General features: G+C 34.5%; 1 protein-coding gene across 1 annotated transcript; it reads right to left on the bottom strand.

Annotated features, from left to right (window-relative positions):
* Window positions 1-8,452: 8,452 nt before the first annotated feature.
* On the bottom strand, window positions 8,453-18,769 carry cplx4a (complexin 4a). Its single transcript, XM_006627140.3, has 3 exons — window positions 17,752-18,769; window positions 13,984-14,071; window positions 8,453-11,524 (listed from the first exon to the last, which is right to left on the bottom strand). The coding sequence occupies exons 1-3, from the start codon at window positions 17,916-17,918 to the stop codon at window positions 11,297-11,299; spliced, it is 483 nt and encodes a 160-aa protein (XP_006627203.1). The 5' UTR covers window positions 17,919-18,769; the 3' UTR covers window positions 8,453-11,296.
* Between the last annotated feature and the right edge of the window lie 3,075 nt (window positions 18,770-21,844).

Genomic DNA, 21,844 nt, shown 5'->3' with positions numbered 1-21,844 from the left:
GAACTTAAGGTTACTCCTTTGTCAAGGTCAGTAGTGCCTTGGGGAAAAGTGACTTGGCATATCAATTCCGATTTTAGTAATTATGATCTACTGTATGTTCTTAGGATGTCAGACTTATTATCAACAGGCTTTCCTATTCTGTCGGATGCATACAGTAGATGGTTTTAAATATAATATTGTATAATAATTTCGATGATCATGGAAGCACTTCAAGGTTAATTTTGTCAGAAGAATGCATAGAAATTGCACGCTTAACGGCTCTGAAAAAGTGTAAACTACCTTTCTGCTGTGAGATAACAACGTTCCAACAAGCGTTCAGCAAACGCCGCAAAAACGATTTTTCCGCCTGAAATACTTTTTGCGCTTTACGTTAATTGTCGGAGACAGGCTACAACAAAACATGTATTTCAAAGTTAAAATAACTACAGTAAGAACATGTATACATTGGAAGAATTATTCCATTATGGTGTATTTTTGGGCTGTGGGAGAACATGAAACATACTCTTTAAAAAAACATCTCTTCCCTCATGAAACATCTCTTCAAAAATACATTCTCAGTTTTCAGATTACAGTAAATGCGCAGTCAAATAATTTGCTTTTTATTCGAATTGGTTATATATATATAAGTATTGTCAGGCAAACAAAACTGTATTTTGGAATTTAAATGCTCTAATTTGGAATGCATTGTTCATGCATGTACAGTATGTATATCGCATATGTATATTTCGTTACAATTCTCAATGAGATATTGTTGAAAAACTCAATGAAATGTTGATTTTTCTATGTTATATAAGTTAAAATAGCATATCAAAGATCACCTACTGAAGCACCCAACTTGCATTATACAGTATAGTGACTGCAAAAGCAATAACAATCTGAAAGGCTCTGCTTGGACTGCACAGTTTAATCGTGGCTTGCTCTTAGAAAAAAATCTTCTGACAGACATCAAGCCTCATATTACTGTCAGAAAACTGTTTTCTGCAATGAAAACCGCAAACTATAAACACTATTATATTTATTCCCAAGTATATGACAGTGGTAAAGATCTGGTAAACAGATAAATGCATAAATTGCATGTCCAGTTAGTTTTGTAAAATGTCAGTAAGGAGCTAAGGGCAGTTGGTAGAAATCGTTAAGAGGATTATATATGGAGAAAATAATGATATCTGAAGAGAAGAAATGAATGGAAAGACTCCAAGAATGCTTGAATGTCACTAGTTTGATTATTTAGTACACATGAATGGCTGCTCTGTCTGAGCCAAATTTATGCTCCAGGCATTGAATTGGGGAATGGAACACAGCTACAAAGTTTTCTAAATTCAGTTATAAAGTTTTTACTTGCTATTTGTTTATTAATGCATTGTTCACATAAACAGTTTTTCATAAAATTATTTGAAAACGACAATTTCCTGTACATATCTTGGAGTTTGTCTTTTGACCTTATATTATTTTTAGGCTATAAAAGAAACCTACAATTCTGTGCAACTGTGCTAAAACGTGATTTAGCCACTCTGTAATGCAGATTTAAAAGCTTTATATAATTGACTGTACGGTATATTACAACTAATCCAATTAAGAACAGATGAATAAGGGATTGGAGAGAGTCAATATTAAGCGACAAGTGGCCAACAAGGAAACAAATTTATATCAGGCAAATGACCAATTTATTAATAACAAAAGAATATTGAGAATATAGAAATGGTTTGTATGAAATATCTTAAGTTTGAAGTTGCATATTTTTCTTATACTGTAATTCTCTAATACTTAGTTGTTATGCAAATGTGTTCTGAGTCATGCAGATATTAAGAAGATTATGTGAATGCATGTTTTCCATGTCAGCATCACTGACATGAGTTATCATATACTGTACAGTATATACTGTATATAAGAATTTGAATCTAGCAAAAAAGCTGTATTCAGATTTTGTTGTCTTGGATAAAAAAAAAAAGCCCTGGAATCCTGACAACATCAGAGGAATCAGAAAAACATGTAAGAAAAATGGGTACTGGACAATATGCACATAAGGTTGGAAGAAAATCTGTACTATCCCTGAACAACTGGTCCAAGACTTGTGTTGTGTTACGTTACCCATAGACACATACATTTAGCCACTAGCCCCAGCCTAGTGAATACAGAGTAAGTGCTCCTTGACTGATACATTGAAACAATGTGTGGAGACATGTATTGCATCATTATCAGACTCCTTTTCATAGCTTTAGTTCTATTTAGCAATTGCTTAATTGCTCCCCCATGAGGATGAATAAAGCATTTTGAATTTAATTTAATTTATGGATGTATTAAAGCTAAAGCCAACTACCTAATGTTTTCAACACCATGGTGGCGCAGGTTTTTAGACCATAATGCAGCATTGTAAACTTCCCAGCATGGCCAAACAAATTCACAAGGAGATAAGTACACTCTCTGCATCAAGACACTCCCTTTTGTTCCTAGTTAGCTACATCACAAGGCACGTGATAGGCACAGATAGGCTTTGCAAATCTATGAGAAACAATGGAAATCAGACCTTCCCTTTAGCATTATTTTGACAAATACTGTGACACTAACATATCCTTTATTATCCACAAAGTGCATCTACTAGAAGATAGTACCTCTGGTACTATCAATCCCTTATACCCCAAAACTTGTTTTAGCAATCCAGAAATAAATATGTTGTCTTTGGGGAAAGCTAGGAGGTCTGTAAGTAGAAGCAATTACGTCTTGCTTCTACAATACAAAAAAAAGCTCTGTAACAGAAAGCTAAACATATTGAAAAGCAATATTAAATAACTAATCAGTCTTTGAATTCTGTAGAAGAAAATGTAACAATGTGATAGTTAAAAGAGCCTGTTAAATAGTCAAAAGATAAAATAGTTAAAAGAGCAGAATCCATCAGAGCCTTTATGTTTTTAGTTTAATGAATGTGTTATGTATTCTTTATTTAACCAGGAAGTCTCACTGAGTTCAAGATTTAAATTTCCAAAAGAGACTTTGCAAGAAGTTAGCCGCAATACAATCACACCCATTTATACCAACTTTAAGGAAATAACATACTAACAATAAACATAATAACAATAACATACAGTAATGACACCTGATGAAGCCTCCACGGCCAAAACGTTGTGTTTTCTTTCTTCTCTTTTCAGCATGGAATAAACCTATTACGTGTTCCTGATAACAATACATACATTTAAATAACCAAAAGAATTAATTAAAAAAACAATTTATTTTTAGAAAACAATCTCATCTATCATGGCTTTAAATATTTCAATGATGTGAGGTTGGAAAGATATTCAAGAAGCAAGAGCAAAATAAATAAAACCTCCTACTGATATATCAATACATATACCTGAAACTGAAAACTAATGTTAACTGAGATATTAATTGATGTCTAATAAAGTTAAATTAAGGAACCTTTCCCCCTAAACACTTCATGTGTTTCATTGTCTGTGATAAATCATGAAGTGATCAAGATCATTTAGAGATTATCTGTAAAAGGTTTGCAACTAATACCAGACTAAAACCCAAACATTTGTCTCTGTTGATGCTGTAATATTTCAATTTAAATATTTTTTAAAGATTTTTAGAATTGCTGAATGACATTTATTTAGTCTTATCCGGATATAATACAAAGGTTTCAAAATGATACCACATGCTGCCTGTACATTTTTAGTAACAAGAATACAGCGTATTAATACATATATGCATTGTTTACATTTTGGCTCATATTAAAATGTAATGAAAACAGCTAGGCCTACAATAGAACCCTGAGGCACTCCCTTAGGGAGATTAAAAGAACACAGAATTACTGTATATCTGTCAAATAATTTTAAAACCAAACTACAGTTCACCAAATGTTATAAAGCCAATGCAACAATAATATAGATTACGTCCATTTTCTAACTGCTTCTTCCAATTCAGGGTCACAGGAGAGCTAGAGCAAGCAACAGATGCAAGTCCATTCAGTTCATCGCAGGGTAGAAATATTCATACATTAGTATGTTATAAATATGGACAAATCAAGGAAAAGGGGATCAGCATATTCTTATCTAGAGCTATCAAAATATCAATAACTACTGTAGAATATGATCCATTTTCATTTTCAAGCAATTAATAACTCTTACAGTACATTTTTACCCATTCTGACAAAATTAGAAATACGTCAATAATTACTCAAATGAGAATTGTGTCTTCCTTTCAATAATGGTAGAAAATAGACTCTTTTCCACATTTAATTTGCTTTTAATATTACATTATATATGGGTTAGTGATCCCCCCATTAGATCTGCTGCATTTTTATCTAACCCTGTTTTGAGAGTTTCTATGAAAGTGAATGGTCAAAAACAAAATTTATGATTAATGTAATTAACTGAGAACTTATTATAGGTTACAAGATTAAGTATAGATTTATGATTCAGAGTAAAACCTGCACTAATAAAATTTAGATAAAACATTTGAGAATGCAAATTTAATCATAAATAAAATTCAATAAAATCCTTAATGAATTATTTAGGTTTTCTGCAGTTTAGGATAATATTCTGATTTTAAGTAATATACTGTACTATATATATAATTTAATCAAATAATTGGTAGTTGTTTCAACTTGAGTTGTGATAAATCCAAGAAAATACATATGATTTTACATATTATTTCAGAACAACTGACCATGCAAAACAATATTAATTTAAAACTGGAAAGTAGATTTGTGTGTGTACAGTATTTCACTAATTATTTGACAACATACTAATTTCCAGGTATTTACTTATATTTCACTTTATGCTTGTTTGAGTCTTGTTAAAATGTTTCAAAACCCTTTCTGCTTCAATTGAAGCAATCTTTTATAGTCATATTATCAGTTTGGTGTCTTGATGGCTTTCTGCTTGATTTGTGTCCCAATGTGCAAAAAGTTCAAAATGTTTGCTTCTTAGGACGGAAACCTCATTGTGAAAAAAATAAGGCATTCACATGTCAATGTATCAGAAATAAAACTCTGAGAAAAACACATGCTTCTAATGTCTTAACAGGAGTTGTTTTAACATACCTTATTCAAACTACTGTATGTGCAACCGTTTCTAAAAAATAATTTAAAATGAATAGATTTTTAAAGCCTGTTTATATTCTCAGAATTACTTACAATATTATTTCCATCCATGTTGCTTTTTTAATGTTCCCTGTAGCTGAAATATCAACTGATCATTAAAAACACAGGATCTGCATCTGCATCTGCATCTCTTGTGTTGATGTTTGTACCAGGGGTGCTTCAGACAATTCATATATACTGTATACAGTAACTTCAATTCATGTAACTTCATAAAAATATATGCCATCTATTCGGTAGCTGGAAATTTGTGATATACCATTTTCCTGACTGTACTGGAAAATAATGCTGTACATCAAAATATATTATATTATTATTAGTACTATATACTTAGCATGTAATTTTATCTGGTAGTAATAAGTACTGCTTCAAAGAATTGTATTATAATATATTATCATTTCATTCTGTATTTATGTTATAGTAAATATGTTAAGTACTTAAACGCTTGTATTTAATATTAGTGAATGTTCTTATGGAATATATTTTAGGATTACATCAATTCATGTTTCAGATGTTGTTTTCTAGTGTAATGAAGACTTAAATCTTCACAAATAGGACCAAATTAAAGTGCCAGGAATGATTTGTTAGGCTAATTTACGTATTTGTGAAGTATAATTAGAAGTATTTAATTTTTTATCTTCTTAAAGTATTCTGTTCTGACAATATATAATGTGTTATTTGCAATAACATGTCTGGCGTGGTTAAAAATATAATTTCCCAGTATGGTTGATGCTAGAAATATGTAATAGAACCCATGACATATATTACTGGTTAATATTACAGGTAAATTTATAGCCATCTCTAATATATAGTGTTTTTCAGTACATTTAGAGTACATCGTCTAAAATATTTATGCGTTTTACCAAATGCATAAACCCCTGTTTAGGAGAGTAAATAAATATTTCTAAATATGTATTGAAGTACAGTATATGGAGTTATATTAAGTACTCTCACACTGTGTGGAATTTTAGGAATTAGGATAGGACTAGACTATCCATAATTTTCTAGAATGAATAAGTTATTTATAAATATACATAAAATATTCATTACTCCAAACGAACTAGCCAATAGTATTGTTGGAGACAGAGGGTACCGAAACCCATATAAATATAAATTGCAATCACAAAAGTTCTTTTTTGTAACCACATAAAAACACCTTTGTATACATGAGCATTTTGAAAAATATAGTACCATAAGGGATATTTATGTATTTCTTTTTCATAAATGTATTTTAAAAAATATACTTTCTTAATTTATTTTATTTTATACATTTATGTAATTGAGTGTTATTGCACTTACATACTTACATTACATACTGCAGTATTTGCAATTCTGTAGTGTAGCAGACTTACTCTATGCACTCTGGCAGTAGATCGTGTTTTCATCTGTTTTAGTGCAGTCATAGAAAGCTTTACTTTAGACAAGTTTGTGAATCTGAGGCTCTGATTTGTCCAGTTTTGCTCCTGATGGGCTTTCTCAATATTGAGTTCAAAACTTAATTAGTACCAACAACAGCTCTCAGATAATAAAATGACACAAACCATTACCAGGTCTGGAACACGGAAAATCAGATTGACCAAACTGTTGTTAAATTGAAAGTACTTCCACAGATATCATTTAGAACTCTACTAATGGCAAGGGTAAAATTAATTTGTTACAGCTGAGAGCACCTTTCTACAATCTCAAGCATACAGTGCCAATGGAAAATTGCAGATCTAGTGAATGAATATCATAGTATAGTGTAGTTATCTGACCCCTCTGCATTAATTAAATGTAATTGTACCTAGCTGTTAAAGGAACTAGCATATTGTCTGATTTCCCCCGAGGACAAGTTTCATGAAGTAAAACTACATTAATGCAATCCATCTTCTCTTGTTTTCCAATTAGCCTAATTGAATTCAAATTACTTAAGAGAGCCTGCCAAAGGCATTTAACTTGATGGGATGACAACCTCAGCTAAAGTGATCCTATTAGCTGTTAATCTTTTAAACTTTAAATCCCAAGAACCTTAAACACTAGCTCACATGAAATAGGCTATGGCATGATAACTCCATGAAAACAATGCTGAAATTCCTACCAAAAGATTATCACAGATTTTCTCATTTTAAATGTTTAGTCAAAACTCTGGTATGTTTCTTCCACCTTGTTGCCTCATTAAAGTGTCTAGCAATATGTTTTGTATAGTAAAAAGTAAGCCCTAAGTTGTCTTTGAAGTTTGCATAATTATCCAAGAAACCATAATAATAACCCTTTACCCCTTTTTAAATGCAATAGCATGTACTGTAAATAATATGCTACAACAAAAAAAGAATCTGCATGCTGTAAGTACTGAGCCACAGTGTTTTGTTTTTTATCAGAAGAAAAAATAGTTTTGAGTGAGTAACAAAACAGTAAATAGGAAACATATTTGATAGCAAAACATGAGAAACTTTGAAACATGATTTCTCTCATGTTTATGTTGGTGGGCCTCCTGTGTTGTAAAAGAAGGAGGAAAGTGAAAAGGATGCCCAATCCAAAACTTTGGGATGGGTACTTAATGAAAAGGGACCATTCAGAAAGATTCTGAAGTGGAGGGTCCATCTACAGGGAAACTGACAAAAACAAAATGTGAAGAGCTACTGGGTTATGAGATGTAGAAGAAGAATTGTTTGTATAGATAGAACCTCCACAGCTGCCCTGAAATATCCTACCAAGAAAAACAAATGAAAATAACTTTATTAAGACTATTAACTTTATTAAGAATAGTAATGTTCTTCACAGTACACCAAAACACACATGCAAAGGTGTAGTGAAAAAGCTTCCCGAATGTGAAAGATCTCCCGAATGCTCTATTTCTGTACATTCCTGAAGATGAGTACTCACTATGAAGATGAATACTTACTTATCTTGACTTAAATTATCATTGACATTATGTTTTCCCTAAATGCAAGCATGATAAATAGTGGCACTATTACTATCCCTACTGATGATTCACAAATACATTAACTGCTTTCAAAATGATTGGTAATTGAGAGTTGTTATGGAGACATAGACTGGAGTTGTGAGTTACATGAATAAATGCAAATTGCTTTTTAGATGCATTTTAAAGTGTCACTTTTTTTTAAAGCTCCCACACAATATATAAAAATCTCTTTTTTATATACTACCTGAATAATTTTTGACATCTGATTTCCAACACTTGTTTTATTGCTGAAATAGTGCTTTCTTTCTTTCTTTTTTTAGAAATTGCCAAAATCTGACATTTAAATGTGCCTCTTCTCTGTAGTATTGTTATTGGTTGAAAATATTTATAAATTCTTTGTAACCTGTAATATATTTAGAGAGAATTAACAAAGTGTAAACAACCTAGCAGTAAAAAACACATGATAATTTGCATTTTTTGCTAAAACTAATTTCTGCTTGTTCCAAATTATCAAAAGTATGTAATTGTTCTAAATTATGCTGTCTTTATTGATAATTGTATGTTGTTAAGTTCATTATACATTTGAAGTGTCATGTACTGTACAATTCCTTAAAGTGTTACCCAAAAATAAAATATAAACTCTAAATTTCCTGTTCAGTTTTGTACACTTGAAATGGGAGCTGTTACATTTATTTTCAGGCATTTACTTTATATGTCACATTTTCACCCAATATTTCTTTTTTTTCTAGAACATTAAAATAGAACACAAATAGAAAAATTAGGCAGACATTATTTTTTCTAAGTAGTAACTAGATTAATTTATATTTGTAGTCCAAGACTCTAAAAATGTCTTAATGTCACTGGTGAACTGAGGCCACACAACTTTATTGTTCAGTAACAGGAAGTTTGTTGAAAAAAGCATAATGCGAGAATCTCGTAGTATAATGAAATGATAAGTAATTGATGGTCCAATTTCTTTTAAAGACAAAACATGGTCATTGTGCCCATTGTACACATTTCAAATAAGTAATTCAAATAAGTAAACCATCTATGTTAATAATTTGGTAGACAGTTTAAAAAAACTCAAAATTAATTTGAAAATGGAGCAGAAAGGCCGATAACATAAATGATACTACATGATCCCCAACACAGAGATGAAAAGAATAAAAGAACACCTGGATTTCCTTTCTAAATCCCTTTACAGTCACTGTAACACGAGTAAGGGGATAAAACACTGGACTTCAGCCTTCCTGCAACAGGCCCTGCGCAGCTTTAAATTAATCGAGGAGATTTGTTTTTGCCTGAATTATTCTATTTATACTGTCGATCAGGCAGTTTAATCTAATTGTCAAACTGCACTAGCAATAACACAAACCATGTAAAATTCTCCAAGTTTCAGGAATTCTATTCTCTTAAAAATATTCTGAATAAGATGTTATGATACTACTTGCTGTGATTGGTGAAAAATAATGTTTTGCCTCGATATTCCTTTCTTTTGATTTTTTTCACTTAGTATCATCACTGTGTTAGGAGTATGAGTATAAACAGTAGTGTGAAAATATATGATAATACATGTAGATATTTTTTTTAACTTTATTGACAAAATTTAAGATAGTCATTAGTGATTTGCAAACTTGTCTTTCAAGAGTACCTGATGGAAGTACAGTATGTTGTGCTCATTGTTGTTTTAGTGTATGAAATTCTACCTAATCGGTTTGTTCCTTAATATAATAGAATACAATAGTGGCATAGAATAAGTTGTTACTTATATTGATCCGTGATTCTTTGTGTATTAGTGACCAACATGAAAATTTATGTTTCACCATCAGAGCAGCAGTTTGTTCTGCAGTTTACTGATATTTGTATAGAAATCAATTTGATAATCCCATTGAAAGTAGTTAAAATATTTGAAAATACTTTCTACTTCCATACAGCTCTTCCCTTAGAAAACAAGGCTTTTTCTTTTTTTCTTTCATTCATTTATTATTTTTAAAACTTAACTCATTGGTAATTTTGAAGCTTTTCAAGAAGAAAACATTTCTACAGATTTGAATGTACATTTTGCTTTTTCTATACTTTTTTGTACACAATGTCCGTAGGTTATTTTCAAAAATACTGTGACAGAATAACTGTTACAACATATTTTGTCAAAAAACAGAATCTTCATTATTGTGGGGAACAAATAACCCTTTTTCAAATTTATTTTCAGTTATGACTGAAAATTAAACCAAGGTTCTTTTTTTGTGTGTGCATGAAAGAAATATTTGATAAAGACAGGAGTTGGACCTTTTGAATAATCTCCTAACACAAAGATTATGCTCTCAGACTCAAAAATTAATTTAATATATATCCAATGTTTCTTTGGACAATAATAATGACAATTATTTGTGTTACCCCAAATAGTATTTATAAATGCACTGGATACAAGTAATACAGTTGCAAACAATGGAATTAGTTTGAAAAATAACTGAAAATCACAATATGAAACAAAAAATAAACACTAAATCCTATAGACTCAAATACACAACTGAAGAATTGTTTATTTTTTAAAATCTGAGCATTAATGATTACAAAACATATTATTAATGCATATTTTTTAGAATGGTAAACACAAGCCATAATAGTGGTCAACAGCATACCTTTTTAGTTAAAAAGCTGCTGTTTCTTTAAGTGCTGCCTCTGTTTCCATTGAATAAAGAAGAGCCTTGACTCAGATGTACTGTAATCACACAAAAGTAGAGTTAGGTATTTTAATTTGTGGAGCAATGTGTACCTGCCGTTATCATTTCTAAATATGTCTAACATAAAGCATGCTATTTCAATAAAACAATCTTAATATATAATTAAACAAATTAAATATTACTGTATATTAATCCCTCAAACTCCATAAGTAACATAATGTAAAGTCACAAAGATTGAATTAACATACAGTTTAACAGTGTGTATGGACTTCATATTCCTCCTTAACAGCTCACATGAAATACACTACAAACCTAAATTACAAGTACAGGTATAGAAGCTTTCACGCTGGTGAAGCAGTGTATGGAAGTTTGTAGGAACCAGGAGCAAAGAATAAATCTGAGCATTGTTTTATTCAGACAGCACTTACAAGAAATTTTGTTTTGTTCTACGCGTTAACTGGAAAACATAGGAAAATAATCTGTTCTGAGCTTCAGAGCAATTTCTTGGGGGAAAAAAGATATCATGAAAGAAATCTCTGTCAAGTTTTTTTAAGTTTATTTTATCTTATTAGAAGAACAAGTTCTTAAAACCTGAAATCTAGCGGAGCAACTCTCCTATCACATCAGAGAGCATTTCTGTTCTGCCGCCACCTTCATCTCCGTGAAGGTGGCTTGGGCTTTCTCCTTAATCTGGTCCATGTCCATGTTCTGGAGGTTTTGCATCTGCCCTAGAATAGAGTCCTTCTCCTCTTCCTCCACTGCATCCTCATCCACCATCTTTCTCAGTTCCTCAGGCACGTCCACGTCATCTCCTGCGATCTGGATCATGCTCTCATCTTGTTCACTCTGCAGATAACAATCACATGAGAGCAGTTACAATGAGAGGAGGCCATGCAACCCGTATGAAATAAATCAGGTGGTGCGGTGGCTCTGTGGCTAAGGATCTGCACCTGTGGCTGGAAGGTTGCTGGTTTGTATCCCCCAGCTGGCAGAGGAATCCTACTCTGTTGGGCCCCTAAGCAAGACCCTTAACCCCAACTGCTCCAGGGGTGCTGTATGAATGCGCTCTGACCCCAAGCTTCTCTCCCTGTCTGTGTGTCTCATGGAGAGCAAGTTGGGGTATGTGAAAAAAGACAAATTGATCTGGCCAACTCCCTGGCCATAGGGCTAGCTGCAAAGGTAGAGATGGAAACCAACAAACTAATGCAAAGAAGAAAGGGCTAATATATGGTATTTGTATTTTTATGTAAGAAATCAGGGCTGATTACAAGTTAGGACACCTGAGGTAAAAGTGAGCTGAGCTGCTGTCATCCACACAAAGAGACATAACTGTAAGGTCTGTTGCAGTACACGATTATGTCATTGATCAGAGAAAATATGCCATTTAAAACCATACTTGGCTGAGGTTGTGAACTGCTCTTGCTAAGGAAGCTAACGCTTGTCTTTTGTTTTCAAATCCAGTGTGTCAAGGTAGAAGAACAGAGCTGGATCTAGGTTACTTCTAGAACACAATTGCCAAGCCTCCAAATACAGCATACGTATAATCTCCATGAATCAATATCTCTTGGGCCACTTGAGGACTAAAACAAGAGCCAGTGCTTTCACCAACATGACTTTCTATAGGACAGACACAAGTTGGATTGCTAGCAGCACACAGACAAGAGCAGATATCAAAAGCAGTCTAGTACCTGTACATTGTATGTTCATTCTTAGGAGTTGAGAGCCAGTCGACTGAGAGGACAAATTTTGACAAATAATATGTTTGCGCATCATGAATATGTCCTCTTCTCTATAGGCTATGCTTCACCTCAATAGGCTAGTATCTCTGCCCATGCAGGGCTTACTGGTTACGGGATGTATGCACCTAATTATGATTCCCCCCCCCCCCACAAAAGTTTAAGTTTTATGCCATTAGCATGGACAAAGTTTTAAAAGTGTCAAATAGTGATATTCTATAATTCACTATGCCTTAGTGGCTGATAAAATGTCCCTGAAAGTTGGCATTAACAAAAGAAAACGTAGGTGTGAACTCAGCTTTTGTTGGAGAGAAAGCATTCTCTGATATCACTATAATGTGTGATTTGTCAAAATTGTAATTGCTTCTGAAACAGGAACTAAGGAACTAGAGGTCACAGACAAAAAGCGAGTCGCCTTCTTTGAAGTCTTCCACATATGCTGCTTTTCGTATGCATTCCTTGCCTCTGCTTTGCCTCTTCAGAAATCCAGAAATCTTTCTGCAAAGGAAGTTTTCTTAAAGTACAGCAATACCCAAAACACACTTTGGAGTGGTTATGTAGTCATTGATTCATAATGATGTTCAGCATAATGATCTAAGACATGCAGAAAAACCAAGACAATTATTTCTAAAGAGGAAAACCATCAATGTGCTATGAGTAATTCAAACAGGTAGCGTCAGCATGCGTAGGCTGCAAAGGAACAAGTAAAGGTTTATTCCATGTTGAAAAGAGAAGAAAAGAAGCACGTTTCAGCTGTGGAGCCTTCTTTCTTTTCTTCTCTTTTTGGCTTGGAATAAGCCTTTACTTGTTCCTCCAAAATGCTGTGAGGATTTTTAGAATGACACTGGCCTTTTTACTGCTCTCAATTTGAGATGCCATTCAACATTGAAACTCTTCCAGCTCAGCTAGATATGTGCAGTTGTGCTGATCCTCCTCATAACCACTGTGTCTCTTGTTCAAATACCTTTTAGTTGCTTTCTAACTGTTGGGACACATCTGCTGGAATTGAACTTGCAGAAAGCCTGAACTGAGAACAAGTGGAAAGTTAGGATCTAATTTGAGTCATCTTGCCAAAATCTGATGACATCAGTCTTTATGTAAGTATTTTCATATTTTATTGCTTTGAAAAAAGGAGAAATGTCTCATAGATAATGTGCAGTTGTGGCACAATGTTTGCAAGCTTGTAGAAGCATCCTCGTACGGCCATGCAATATATGATAAGGTCAATTTGATGTGCTCTACTATACTTTAATCCCCACACAGTTTGGATTAATTAAATTTAGCTGATTCAGAACGTAGGGGTAGGATGACAGTATCATCTTGACTAAAACTTGAAGACTTTTTATTAGTGCAGATATGTTTTTATACTTAATAACATTTGGAATTAATTAAAAAATGGTTCTGACAAGATTATTAAACTTTATTTTTTAAATAATTTCATAAATGAACAATAATTTTTCATTTCCACACTGGATTGTCTTTTTATTTTTACTTTACTCTTTGTTTCAAAAAATGAAAAGGCAATATAGAAAGAAAAGGATCGTCCTGCACACGTCACTGGTACCTTACCTTTGGCAACCTGTATTTTTCTCGCAAGTGGACCCTTAAAGTTGCCCTTTCTGCTTTCTTGTGTGCAAACTCTGCATCCCGTTCCATTCTGCAACCGGAAAAAGAGAAAAACAAGCACAATAGGATTGTTTTAGTACAATTCTCCACTACTTCTTATTTTCATTGCGCTTCTAATTGGCCACATGACTTAAGAGTGAAGTTTGCATGTAAACTCGATTCCCTTTCTGCATCGTTGGTGTCAGCCTTTCTCCCACTGAGATGCAGATTAGCTTTACAAAATAAATATCTTTAGGCTTCAGAGTAAGTTATTTAGACTAAGTGTGGTTAACTATGCCTGGTGCTTAATATATTACAAAACTCTCCTTTTATTTTTTTAATCATTGCAGAAGGAACATTAGCAATGCTATAAACCGCTAAGTGCGTTCAGACTTGCTAATACTATTTTACAAATAAGTCAACTAGGAATTGATTTCTATTAAACCTTAACATTCTATTGAATAAACACACAAAATAATAATATGTGTGAAGGGAATGGAAACCATACAGAAAATGGACTTTGAAATTACGTATTTAAGGAAACTTCAACTAAGATTGTAAAAATGGGACCTATCAACGAGAAATTCACATTTTAATGCACTGCTAGTTGAGGTGTGATGTGTAAAGATCCATAGGATCGTTTAACTTGCACATGGCCAAAATATGTATAAAAACTAATGAGATTTTTAAATATATTAAAACAGGTAGGCATAGAGTTGGAAAATATGACAGGCCATAGTAGAATGTATATGAATAATAAGTAACAAGAAAATAGTTTAGTCCATACTGAAAACACATTCCATGCCTACGAATGGTGACGCAGCTACCTATTTGAAATACTACAGTATATGAATAATATACATATACTATATAACAAAAATGACGAACTTGACTAAAAGGTTTAAAATCTGACAGTTGGGATTTGGTCCACCTTCAACTTTTAGCAGGGCAGTTTGTGTAGATTAGGGGAGCACAGTGGTTAGTATTGCTGTCTTGCAGTGGTGGGGTCATGGGTTCAATTGTTGGGGTGCTCTCTGTGTGGAGTTTCTGTGTTTGTTTGAGGTGCTCCTCTTTCTTCCCACAGTCCCAAAACATACTAGTAGGTTAATTGACTATTAGGGAAATTGGCCATGGTGCGATTGTTTGCATGTGTATATATGCCCTACAAATGACTGGTGTCCTGTATAAGGTGCATCCTTAGCGTAACAAAACAGATGGATGGATTTGAAAACTCTACTTGTTATAAATGTTCTACACATTATTAAATGATAGCCAGAATTCCCTTGATATTTGTTTAGATCCTGATCCTTTGAATTTAGAGACCTATCTTCTTTTGTCTATTGTATAAGGTCATTGTCATTCTCACTGTGAAATGATTGTGGGCTTTATACAGTATAAGAAACTCACCAGGTAAAATTAAGCTGTAATTTTTGTACATTCCTCTTATGTGCTTCTTTTGTTCTATGATTTCCAATGACTGTAAGAATGTTCCCATATACTAATGTGTAATGTCCTGTGGTTTATACAATAAACAAACAGTAAAATCGTGTTTCATAAATTAATAAGAAGGTTAATTGTTGTACCAAATAGATTGTTGGACAAGGTTCAAGGTTCCAAAAATTATAGTTTATATATAAAAAGTTATATTTTAGAAAAACTTCATAGTTCATTTACTTAATAAATCAGAAGGAAAATACTTAATTCACAGAACATACAGTATGAGAATAAAATCTTAAAGCCTGGCACAGGAGGAAGGGAGAACTAGTAAGGAGATTTGTTATGCCATTGGATGTTTTTAGTTCAACATTTTATAGTTATTCTGGATAAACATGTCAGTGAAATTCACAAGAAAAAGCCATTTAGGATAAGCATTTTCAACACATACATTTTTATTGACAATTTTTATCATTTTATTTTTTAAGACATTAAAAGTTCCTTCAAAACAGTGAACATAATAGAAGGAAATTGCATTTTTTAGGAAACAGACCTCTCATTATATATACTGGTTTCTGCACAGTAGTAATTAACTCTGCTGTTTCCAAATAAGTTTAAAAATGTTTACCACTTAGTCACAAGGTTTAGTTTTTTCTAAAGAATATATATCAAAGAGCTGAAATGTATTTTTTGTAGAACATGAGTCATGAAAGCTGGTAAGAGGTTCCTGACCCCAACACTAATCCTTAAAGCACTGATTTAGAGTTTTAAAAATAGTATTATCATGGCTCTGCTATGGCCAACCACAGGATAAATATAGAACATAATTTATCAATCTGCCAGAAATGAATTACTACAATTAAATCATTGCAATGGAAAGAAAATGATAATCTGTTGAAAACAGTTCGTATAATGGTGCTATGAAAGAACACATTCAGTTGCAATGCATCAGTCCCAGTTGCTACAATCATGGATTAGAGGCATAGCTACTTACAGCAAATACAGAATAATTTCATGGAAAAGCAACATTAACAATATTTGAAAGGACTTTCAACATTGCTTATTATATTACAGCAAATACAATTACAGGTAAAATGGCAGCAGCATAACTATCAAACAACCTGTACAGGCCCATGGATCTTTCTATTGTAATTATACTCACAAGTAAATATACTTTTGAGTTAATCTTGGTGTATATTTTGCAATATGATCATTAATGTACTGTACTTTTGTTGTCATTTTTCCTAGCAGATTATATTATTTTTTTCTTGGATGCAGGTAAAAATAAATTGTCTTGACCTGTGAAAAAGATTAATTATGTAGAAAGATTCCTCCCTCAATGAAGTGCCCAATTGTGAAATATGCAGAAATTGAAAGATAATTATTTTGCTCCTCTTTTAACCCTTAAAAAGAAGTGGTATAATTAAACCCTTATGATTGCACAGCAGCGACTTTTCAATCCTACCACAATTACATTATGCACAAAAATATATTTATACGACCTCTCCCATTTCTCTTGAATACCTACTAAACAACAAACGTCAAAGGGGACTGGATGGTAGATTATGAGAAGATGTGAGGCTGCAGTAGATCAGTCATATGACTGCTTTTGTCCTTATTTGTGGCTGGCTGGCTTTATTGAGTTCTCAGACTGAACAAAGGCAAAGAGTATTGTTACAGAGCAAAAAAAGGCAATTCTTTATGCAGTGATACTCCTGTTGGGAGTATAATACTTCTATCGAGGGTGCTGCAGATACGGAAAAATGGCAGTTCTGTCCAGATAAATAAAAAAACAGGAACCAACAACAGCAATGTAATGTTTTTCTTCTTGTATCATGGAATTTTTAACCTTTACTATGATTTGGATTGGCTCAGATTTGCCCTACAAGTCTGTGGAAGACTCCAGTCACAAAAACAAAACCTGTCCAAAGTACAGGTCCAAAGTAATAGTGGAACAGTCTGTCTTGATAAGATAAGATGTTAGTACTTGGAGGAACAACTTGACAGTGTTAACTCTTTTTTTGAAGGCGTATGTTCTGTTTCAGTAACTTATACTGTATGAACTACACTGGGTGGAATCCTTATGTCATCCTGCCTTTGCCAAACTCTTTAAAATTGTGCATTTTCGTCACCTTGTTGTCATACGGAATTCACTGCATTTTTGTTACTAAAATTAAAAAATCAGCCTCATCTAATTGCTTCAGGATATTGGAGCCTTTAGCTAACCTTTTCTGTAGCTTGGGAGTATCCCTGTGAGGGTCCCTCTATACGTGTTGCCAAATGAAAGCTGGCACTTACTTTTCTTCCAAAACCTGTCTCTGGTACTCCTCGTACTCCTCGCGGGTCATCCCCGCTGCTGCGGCAGGGTCTGCTGGGGCCCCGGACTCCTCCTTCTTCTCCTCTCCTCCTCCCAGCCCCAGGTTCTTTACCTGGCTGCTCACCATGTTCTTCAAAAGGAAGGACATTGTGCGGGTGGCGTCAAGCTTTTTAATAAGAGCGACCCGGTTTCTTTTTGTTTTCGAAGCCCCCAATATTTGTTTTTCCAGTGGCAAAATCCAACAAGAGTCTGACTAACAAGACTGCGGCTGCCCAGCCCTGTTGTCAAGGGCACAGTGACGGTGGAGAGTAGAAGCCAAACAAACGAGAAAAAAAACAGTTATGCCAGCTATAATCTGGATTAAAATGTCGAACTCTCTTGCACTGAGAGGCAGATGGTTTAGATTACAGCTGAACAAAAAATCATTACTTACAATTTGCTAGTTTTCATATTAATGCCATAAGCTAATTGAAAGTGCCATTATTGTGTAGATGATGTGTTGCAAGGAAATGCTTAAATAAAAGCAACTATTTTTGCAACTTTAGTCACTGTGTTGTCCTGACCAAAGCTAATCGTGTTACTTAAGTGGAAGCAACCCACGTGCTGACAAGAGTGGTTCAAAGAGATTTGCTGTACATTCATGCTGCTGAGCCATAGAAAGAAAGAAAGGATTAACAGCTGTGATTTATCGCTCAAGAAAGGAGCTGACGTTATTTCAGACATTTTCTTGCTCATATGTTCCTATGAAGAGAGAGGAGGATAGAATGGAGAATGATGAACATCGCTTACTTTTTACAGAAGGAGATGAGTCTAGGCAGCTGAAAGCTGGTCCTCTCCAGGCAACATTAACATAGGGAATGATGTTAAATCCAAATTATACAAACTACTATGATATTATCTTCTTTCTCGTTTAGGTTTAAGATTATCCAGCTGGCCATCTAAGGGGAAAAATAATGTTGCAGTGAAAATATAATCTTTTTTTGGAAACATGTTCTAATCCTGTTTTCAGTCTCTAAACATTTTCCATATGTTACTGGCACACAGAAAACATTAGAATGGCCTTTTCAATACAACAGTGGGGTAAAGTGAGTCACTGATAAAAAAACTAGTGGCCTTACAATGCAAAATATATAAAGGTACATTTGAGAACTCAGGATCCATGTTGAAAACTAGCGTTTTCTATACTAGTGGAGGTGAATAAACATACTGTAGTAAGCCCTGTCAGCCTAAAGAAAGCTTCATATCTGGTACCAAGAACTATTCAGACCTATAATAGATGTACAATGTTATGTGACACATACACATCCTTTCACAATTCTGGAAACAAATAAAAACAGCTAATATTACTAAATAGATTATTAAAAAGATAACTAAAAAATGTAAGTTTTTTAAAGGCTACAAAATAATAAAATATAAGGGTTGTATTTCAGAGCCTTAGTCTCTAAGTATGAAATGCTCCAGTACCTCATAACCTATAGTTTCGAGATACTTTAAGATCCTCAGCAAAAACACATTTAAGATACAGAGAAAGTTTCTAATAAAATCCCTAGGATAAAATGAACAGAAATATTTATATTTGATCATGTTAAAATAAGATATTTAAAATCAGCTTCTGCACCTAAGGACAGTAGAAGAGAGATCACATCTTCGATACAGTGACTAAGCAGTTCTAAGCAAGTTAAAGCTAGTCATGTTTTTTACACAGACCAATGAAATAAGAATTGGAATACTGGCATACAGAGATACGTTCTAATACTGTATAATGTATATGACATTACATACTATATTTAGGCAATAAAGATAACCTTTATGGAATGTGATGATATTACATGTATGGAACAATGTTAAGTCAAAATATGGCCAATAGATGATGTTTTAAATATTAAACTAAAAGGTGGGTCTGTAATAATACAGCCCGCGCGGGGCTCGCCCTCCCGCCTCACCCGGTAAGTGAGGAAACGATAAGAGTAGTGGTATTTCACCGGCGGCGCCCCCCGGAGGGGGGCCTCCCACTTATTCTACACCTCTCATGTCTTTTCACAGTGCCAGTCTAGAGTCAAGCTCAACAGGGTCTTCTTTCCCCGCTGATTCCGCCAAGCCCGTTCCCTTGGCTGTGGTTTCGCTAGATAGTAGGTAGGGACAGTGGGAATCTCGTTCATCCATTCATGCGCGTCACTAATTAGATGACGAGGCATTTGGCTATTTGAATCACCAGATTACTGGCTTCTTTTCCGGGTTCAGTGGCCCGTCCACTATGTCAATCCAGAGTAACGCATTGCATGACAGCATTTGGGAGTTGACTTGTCCGCCCCAGGGGCCTTGGGTCATCCCGTGCTGATTAATCATTACAAGATCCCTTAGTCCCGGTGGGTTGACTTAAGGTCTTACAGTCCACCCCTACTGTGTTGTCTAGCTAGATCTTATTAGCTTTTTATTTGGAATAGGTCATTTGAACTTGAACTTGAATTTGAACTTGAACTTGAACTTTATTGCCATATGTAACCGGTACTGGTACAATGGAATTCTTACTTACAGAAAGTCTCTCGATTGTAAAACAAGTGTAAAAAAAACAAAACAAAGTGCAAACAGTGCATCAAGACAATGTACAAACAAACAATAGACAATGTGCAAGTAAACATGCAGGCAGTTTGAATGTAAACAATTTACAGTTTATTTGGTTACACAGTACATCACATCACATTATACAATGTATTGGTTATATAGTTATATTTACATCAGGTCTTGTCGGCGGTAACTGCTGATTTTCCTCCAAACATTGATAGCATATCCAGGGAGTAGAGGAGGCCTCTTCGGCTGAAGAGTTTGGCGAGTTGTTTTTGTCTCTTTTTGCCGATTTCGAGTCTGTGCAAGATGTTGTAGTTTCTTGCAAACCATTTCCCTCTTGCTCCGATTGGAAAGCCGAATATGGTGACGTTTTCTGCGCCGGTGAGGTCTTTCACTTGGTCCTTCAGGGAATTGTAGTATTTTTCCTTTTCCCTCGCTGCTTTCTCGAGCGTAAGTTCGTTATGTTCGAATCGTATTGTCACATCGATTACTATTGCTTCCCTATCTTTTGAAAAGATGAGGTCGGGCTTTCTCAGTTCGTTGGTATCCTTTAGGCGGAAGTGTGGTTCTTTCCTGATTTCCCAGTTGTTTTTCTTGGCTTCATCTGCTAGGATGTCGCAGATTTTGTTGTGTCTTTTAATCCTCGCGTTCTGTACGCTTGGACATTGTCCGAGGATGTGGGAGCAGGTTTCTGTTGCTTTGTGGCATTTGCGGCAGAGTGTTGGGAGCCCTCTCTGGCCTCTGTTTAGGCTTTCCCTGGTGGGGTATACGTTGGCTCGTAGTTGGAGGGCTGCGATAAAATGTCTTTCTTTGAATCCCGTATGGTGTGAAAGCCAGGAGTTGCTGTCGGGGTCGTCTTTGAAATTGCTGATCCCCACTCCTTGGACTGGTAGTTTTGTCCAGCTTTCGTATTCATCTTTCCGCCAGTTGCGGGGGGTTTTGTATTCAGGTTTTTGTTTGTGGTTGGGGTCCCAATTGTCTGGGAGTGTTATTTCTTCTGTTTGGGTTATTAGGGATGCAGGATTGGATAGTTGTGGGGTCTGGTTCAGGTCTCCTCCAGCTTGTGCCCATAGTTTTTGGAATTTTTCTTGGATTTCATTGGTTTGCATTAGTGCACTTATGGTGGCGTCTGATGACATTGCCATGCGTTGCAGTCTTCTTATTTGGATTGATGGTATCAGGCTGGCTAACTGTATTATGCCCAGTCCCCCATCTCTTGCGCTGGAGTAGATTAGTCCATTGCAGGTGGACTCGGGTAGTCGTAGCCAAGTTTTGACTGCTTTTCTTATGGCGCTGTCAAGTGCCATTAGAGCTGATTGTTTTGTGTCTGTATGGTCCAATTGATAGATCAGTCTGGTAATTGCATGGATATTGAGTATGTTAACCTTCTGTGAAGGTTTCAGAGGTGCTTTGTCAATTTTTTGAATCCAGTTTTGTAGTAGATTTGTTGCTTCTGGTTGTTTTGTTACAGTCCACGGACTGATTTTGAGTCCTAGATACTTTTCGGAC

Source organism: Lepisosteus oculatus, chromosome 3 (genome assembly GCF_040954835.1).
Source record: "Lepisosteus oculatus isolate fLepOcu1 chromosome 3, fLepOcu1.hap2, whole genome shotgun sequence".
Classification (NCBI taxonomy): Eukaryota; Metazoa; Chordata; class Actinopteri; order Semionotiformes; family Lepisosteidae; genus Lepisosteus; species Lepisosteus oculatus.
The sequence above is the reverse complement of the archived record's forward strand: the minus strand, read 5'-3'. Positions and strand labels throughout refer to the sequence as shown.

Excerpts from the sequence above, each read along its gene's own strand:
- cplx4a (XM_006627140.3), bottom strand. The coding sequence starts at position 17,918 with ATGTCCTTCCTTTTGAAGAACATGGTGAGCAGCCAGGTAAAGAACCTG. Across the intron at positions 14,072-17,751 it reads AGACAGGTTTTGGAAGAAAA|AATGGAACGGGATGCAGAGT; the intron begins GTAAGTGCCAGC and ends TTCCGGTTGCAG. Across the intron at positions 11,525-13,983 it reads AAAAATACAGGTTGCCAAAG|AGTGAACAAGATGAGAGCAT; the intron begins GTAAGGTACCAG and ends TGTTATCTGCAG.